Source organism: Nanorana parkeri, unplaced genomic scaffold (assembly GCF_000935625.1).
Source record: "Nanorana parkeri isolate BGI_ZX_2015 unplaced genomic scaffold, ASM93562v1 scaffold1600, whole genome shotgun sequence".
NCBI lineage: Eukaryota > Metazoa > Chordata > Amphibia > Anura > Dicroglossidae > Nanorana > Nanorana parkeri.
Window position 1 is genome coordinate 160,001 of NW_017307868.1, and position 6,783 is coordinate 166,783.

At 45.9% G+C, this 6,783-nt stretch overlaps 1 protein-coding gene across 2 annotated transcripts in view; it reads right to left on the reverse strand.

The window, feature by feature from the left end:
- The window catches only part of WSB1 (WD repeat and SOCS box containing 1), an 18,334-nt gene extending 17,037 nt beyond the window's left edge, over positions 1-1,297 (reverse strand). For both annotated transcript variants that reach the window (XM_018570809.1, XM_018570808.1), the window contains exon 1: positions 1,185-1,297. In XM_018570809.1, the coding sequence (XP_018426311.1) occupies positions 1,185-1,224 (40 nt within the window). In that variant the 5' untranslated portion in view covers positions 1,225-1,297. The remainder of the gene's footprint in view (positions 1-1,184) is intronic.
- Positions 1,298-6,783: the final 5,486 nt, after the last annotated feature.

A 6,783-nucleotide genomic window follows, 5' to 3' on the forward strand; every position in this document is an offset into this window, starting at 1 on the left:
AACAAAAAAAAAAAAAAAAAAAAAAAAAAAGAAGAAGGGGGGGATGGGAGCCTACAGAATGTGTGGACATGGGAAGCATAACATATACAATGGCAGCTCAGACCGCCGACAACCCAACTCAGGCCGGCATGGTAAAGACAAAAGAAAATCTTCAGTATGACGTTACACACGTGTGAGGGGAGTGTACGCTTTGTGATCAAATGACAACTAGTTTTAGCTGTAATAATCACTGCAATTCAGGGTGATGGAAGTCACATTGGATGGAATTATACAGCCACTAGATGAATCATTGGAGGGAATCAAAACTGGAGCAGTCCCCCGTAGTAACCAATCAGCTTCTCTCTTTCATCTTCAAAACCTTAACTGAACAAACTGAAGACAAAAGCTGATTGGTTACTATGAGCAACTGCTCCAGTTTTGATGAATTCCCTCCAGTGTGTCAGTGTAAACAGGAGGGGATCAAAGGCTCAGTTTACAACACTAAAAGAGCAAAAGCTAATTATTTACAAGTGACACGTTACTTGCAGCCCATTCCAAAATGACAGTCACATGGACCAAATAAAGATCCTTATTCCAGTGTTAAAGCCTAGCAAACTGAGCCTCAGTCTTATTTTATGAAAGGCACAGGTCAGAGAGGATCTGAAGTGAGCCCAGCAGACAGCCCCACCAGCTCTGACACATCACCCCTCCCCCCTAGCAGTGGACGTGCTAAATTGAACAACATGATCACCAAAACATGCTATTAGACATGTACAGCAAATCCAGCACACACTAAACCCATCTACTGGTAAGATAAGCCACACATATCCACCGCCTGGATCCTTGCCAAATACGCATTTCACCCTACATGGAGGACAAAACGCATACAAGGCTGGGATCCAGATGGTGGACATGTATGGATCACTTCACCAATAGATGGATTTAGCGCATGTGCTGCGATTTGCTATTGTTTAGCGGAGACAGACGAATTGGCATTAGCATCCGTGCATCTCCACAGCTTGGAGCAGTACACATGGGGGAAGCAATACACATGGGGGAAGCAATGCACATCTCCTCCAATGACATCAGTACAAGCACAGAGCTGCACCTAGTCAAAGCCTCAGCACTGCACTAATACACCACGTTACAATCCAGATGAAGCCACACAGCGATCACCTTCATGACTTCTACAAGAATGGACTTACCTATTTCATTTTCGTTTACAAAATCGGGAAAGCTTGCCATCTAAATAGAAACCAGACGTCGAGGGAAGAACGTGTCTCGAGAAATAATCCTGATATTATAACAACGCTTCACACAACCGAAGGCTTCCCCCCTCCCTGACTATCCAGACGCTTGCACACTAACAACTGAGTGCAAAATGGCTCATACGGTCTGGAAAAACCGGCGAGCTGGGCGGGGCAAAAGCGCCTCTTTTCCATTGGCTGTAAGGAGCGCTCGAGGCGTTGGCTGCTCTCTGGGGAACGCTGTGAAGACTACGGCCATGTTGTATGTGGTCAGGCTGCCAGTAACAGAGACGTGTGATACGCAGTGCGCGGCTAATGTGTATGGAATGCAGGGGCGCTTGCCATAGACTATTCACGGAGTATTCGAGTTTTATTACAGCGAATGTATAAAAGCGTCCTCTTATCAATGGACCAACGTGAATAATATGTGAAATAAATTGGTTGGGTTGGTACACGGGCGTGAGGGGATCAGCAGTGTATTTCTGCAATTCAGTGCTTGCAAATTTCCTAAGGCTGCTTTTGCATCACTTCTGTTGTGTTCAATGTTGACGTGTTAAAGTGACATTAAAGTCAATTTTTTTCCTTCCCCCCAATGTTAGTGTAAGCACTTACCTTAAATGATGTCTCCTAATCCGATCTTCCTCTTCTTTCCTGTCCCGTTCAGCCTTCTCTCCAGCGCTGCTGCGATTGTCCGATCCAGCGCTGACTCCTCTGTCCTTGCTGGCACTTCCTGTCCCACATGCGGGCGCACGCGTCCATAGACTCACCTTGCGTCTCTCCTTGTCTCCTGGGTGAAAATCCGAACTGCGCCCGCCCCAAGATGCTTTGCGGTCGCCTGAGCATTTTCGTACGGGAGTGCGCAGCGAAGACGGGTACGTTTAAACATTTTAATTTTTTTTTACACTTTTTGCATATATCTACTGCTTGCTAGCAGTAGATATATGAAAAAAAACGGAGGGTTTAGAAACCCTTTAAATATACTTGAGATGACAGGCTTCATTGCAATGCCCATATACAGTACTTTTTTTTGGTTTAGTTTTTCCACACTCGTGCTGCAGCGCTCTGTGACACATTGTAGTCCATTGCATTAGACCCCTTTCACATGGGCTGATCAGGAGGGGATCTGTGCACAGATCCCCTCCTGATCACAGCAGTACGGAGCAGATGTCATTGATGTGACATCCATGTCCATACAGTTTTTTTCCTCCGCCTTGTGATGGAGGAAAGAACTTAAACTGGCAGAACCCATGTCAGTCTATGGGAAATCGGATGTAAGCAAACATGTGTCCATTTACATCAGATTACCCCCGATCCGGCACGATGAGGTCCAGCGAAATGGATCTCTGATACGTTTTTTTTCTGTCTGCACCTGGATGGAGTGTAAATGCAGGCCTGTTGTTTGCACACAGCTGCCCATAGACTAAGGCTGGCTGTTCACTGCTCAATTTTTCTCACTCAGCCCACGGGCTAAAACAGGGCAAATTCCTCCATCAACACTATGAGTGTGTCGATCGAGGAATTCCCGCTGTTTGCATTGTATAGTCGATACCCGAACAGACCCGGCAGCTCATTGGCTGCCTTTTCTGTTCGTACAAATTTTCCGGCTGGTTCATTTGGTCAGCTGATTGAGGAATGCCGGCCGAAAGGGTGCCGACAATGGCACACATTGTGTGCGAATTCTCAAGGAACGGGACAAAATTCGCACAGTGTATGGCCCCCCTAACATTGGGCATCCGATTGGGTCGGCCTTAAAAATTGATAGGTGGGCTTGATTAGACCGCCTGTGTGAAAGGGGCCTTTCACTGCGTTTTAATGCAACACGTTCCATTTTCTTCCCGAATAGAATTTTTAAACTCCCAGATTCATACTCTTTAGTCCAGGAGTCCCCCAACTCCTCACTTTTGCATGAGAGTCCAGAGGCTGGTGGCAGCTTCATTCAAGGCTTTGCCATTTGCCCAGTTTCATTCTAGACAGGCACAATACAATATTCTTTCATGGTGGGACAAGTCAGTCCAATCTCTGGACAAATTGGTTTGTCTGGCTCAGAGGACCAGGTTGTCCCCATGTTGGTGGCTCAGAAATCCACCTTTGGAGCCAGGAAAATCCTTCCCTTCCATCCTTTGGCAGATCCCCATGTCAGATGCCAGCATTTTGGGCTGGTAATGAGTCCTGGCCACCCTGTCAGTGCAGGGGACTTGAAGGTCACAGAAACCTCATCTCCTGATCAATATCCTGGACCGTCAGGCAGTTTGGTTGTCCCGGCAGCACTGGACTGTCTGGCTAGAGGGCCTTCTGATCCAGATTAAGCTGGACATCAGCACAGCAGTTGCCCACATCAACCATTATGGATAAACCAGAAGTCTTGCCGAGGAAAGAGAGGTAGAGCAGATTCTATCCTGAGCAAAACTTCATGTTCCAGCCTTGTACATCATATACATCCAAGTGTGGACAAGCGTGGCAGGCAGACTTCCTCAGCTGACAGCATCTGGACATAGGGGTGTGGTCCCTAAACCTGGAGGTGTTCCAGGACCTGAGTCAGGTGGGTAATCCTGGATGTTGACCTCCTGGCCTCCAGGTTCAGCAATTAACTAGACTAGGTTACCCCCATGTACAAGGATCTTCTAGCGGAAGTAGTTGATGGATGCTTTCCTCTCCTGATTTTCTATCCTTGCCTTGATGCAGGATCAATATGGAGGGTATCCCAACGATCCTCATATCTCTGGTGTGGCCGACGCAGATGTGGTACTCTGACATGGTAAGATGCTTGGGAGACGCTTTGTGGGCTATCCCAGGCTGTCTGGATCTTCTGTCTCCAAGATCGATTTACCTTCCTGCATCACAGTTGCTGGCTTAAGGCTCCATTCTGTAATATCCCTCGGGTTCCTGGCTCCTCCCGACTGCGTTCCAGGCTGGGGCGCATCGGCCGCGGTGAACGCTGCTCTCCTCCTCCCCCTTGACGGAAGTGTATATGCGTTCCACGCTGGAACGCGGAAGTAGCCCACGGCCGCGGGCTATTTAAACTTGCCAAAGATGCTGTGGGGTGTTCGATGATTGGGATCATAGCCCATACACCCCACAGGAACCTCACCAGCCGCCTCGAAACCTCTCCTCACGGATGAAACAGCTCCCCAGCAGCCAGCATCCACTGGACTTCTCTTGGAGGAATCTGATTGCACCTACCAGCAAACTGCAAGTATCTATAAGCTCTATCTTGAAAGTATCTTGGCTCACACACGCTGCCCTCTGGTGGAGACTTTGGGTATCGCCTCTCTCATTTTTGCAATACTATACCCAGTTATGCTGTATGAAGGGGAGATTTGCTGTTATCTGTCATAGAGACTTTACCATTCGCTTATACCTCAATTCCAGATAGGATTGCCATCATCAGGGATTGGGTTATTATTCTTTACTACATCGAAGGTTATTACCGATTACTATTTAGCGGTCCATGATGACTTAATCCCCTACTCTCCGTTTATGATTGAGAGAGCCGCCGGGGATTTAAGCCTGACAACCGCACTACACCCCCAGTTGGAACCGCAGCTGTGATCCACCATACTATTCCAAGGCCGGGCCCTGACAGATTCACACAATTCAATGTGAGTTATTCACACTAGGGTGACATCCCGTGTGGTACGAAAATGCTTGTCCCTTAAAAAGTCCTAGTGCTATTTTCTGGGGGCATTCTGCGCATTCTGTAATCCTCACAAATGAGACCGCAAAGTGTCAGATATGGTAGATACTGACCTTGGAGTAATGTGATACAATGTGTAAAAAGTGCAAAACAAAAAAGAAACGCATGTGTATAACATGCACCTTACTGTAAATGTAATTGCTACAAAATAACCATAATGAAAAATCAAATGCACTAAATATTAACTGTGAATCAATGTGATGCAATGTGCAAAGAATACCAACTAGAAAAACGCATGTGTGTAACTTGCACTCCAGTGAAAATAATAAATGCTTAAAAAATTTCCATGATCCTGGATCTTCAATAGTCCATTAAGTAAATAGAAGATAAAACATTGGATGGATTGGATAATAAACTTAGTCTCCTGTGACCATCAACAGAGAAATCTTCTGGAATGCACCTCACCTTTAGCAGAGACCCACCAGGGTCTGTATGCGATGTTCCTCTAATTCGAACCAGGTAGAGGAAGCACCTGATGCCGAATACCTCCCAGTGATTTCCTCTCAGGTACAGACTCTCTTGCAGTCTCAGGAATTGGAAACAGACAGTTCATCCGAATGGCCCATGTTTCAGATAAAATAAAAAGTGGAGACTCGTAGTGCAGATGGTTTAGTGCCATCCGTCCGTTTTTTTACAACGGGCGGACGGCAAGGGGTTAAGACATTTATTCAGTGTGTCTCCCATTTGGCTACCCCTGTTCGTTCCCCCTATGACTCTATGGGATCTGAATCTGGCTCTCTATGCACTTCAAACACCGCCATCCCCTGTGTGTTTATGATCATGCTCATGGTATTGCTCTTTACAAAACTAAAGCCCGTGACACACTGCATGCGAAGCCGTGCAGAGCGCAACAAAGCTGTCAGGCATGAAGCTTCGCATGCAATGTGTGAGCTGAATGCAGTCAGATGAATGACTACATTGGTAGATTGGCTGAAGATGAAATTTTTCATCTTGGCGGCTCAGCTATGCGAGCTGACGTGCCGAAGAGAAAATTACATGACACACTGCACGTGAAGCCAGCATGCCACAGCTCTGCGCTGCTTCGTGTGCAGCTTGTCACATGCTTGCAGATAGGAGGAGATATCCTGGGCTGGCCTACAATTTTTTGTATACTAGTATCTTATCCTCCTGTAGGCGGTAGTGTAACCTGAAGGCTTAAGACTTCCTGTATCCACCAATGGACTCCAAGAAAAGGATTTTATGTTGAGTACAAAATCCTATGAGTACTGTGAACCCAGCCATCAACTATCCACCCTTTGCCATCTTTCCTTTTCTTTTTCAAACTCCGTTTTCATAATGCCATGGGTAGTGCTCATAGTATAGAGAACGTTTTCCCTGTAAGTCTTTTTGCTTGTTGCTTCTAGTTCCCGGCAGGAAGCTATCAATATATTTCTGAATGACACTAGAGGCTAAACAGCACAAAGGGATGTCTTTGTGCCTGTGACATTGTGTGACAATTCCTTCTGCTCATGTACGCCCCTACACAAGGGTGGTTAGAATGCTGGCCACTTGCCAGTGTTGAGGCTTTCCATCAGGTTTTGATTTAAAAAAAACATAATATAATGCATTGTAATGATTTATGAAAATCTAACGGTTTTCATCGTTACAAGCATATTAATAACCCAGGAGCCAACATAATTTGAAAACGCTATAAATATATATATATACATATAGACATATCTATGTATAGATATATCTATATATATTAGGGCTGCGGAAATTAACGATTAATTACCCGATTAATCGTTAATATTTTTGATCTATTAAAATTATTTTGATCAATAATGAAAACACTCACCTCTCCGCCGGCTTCCGGGTCTTCCGGGAGTCCCGTCGGAGATCCGGTGACGTCAAGGACATCGA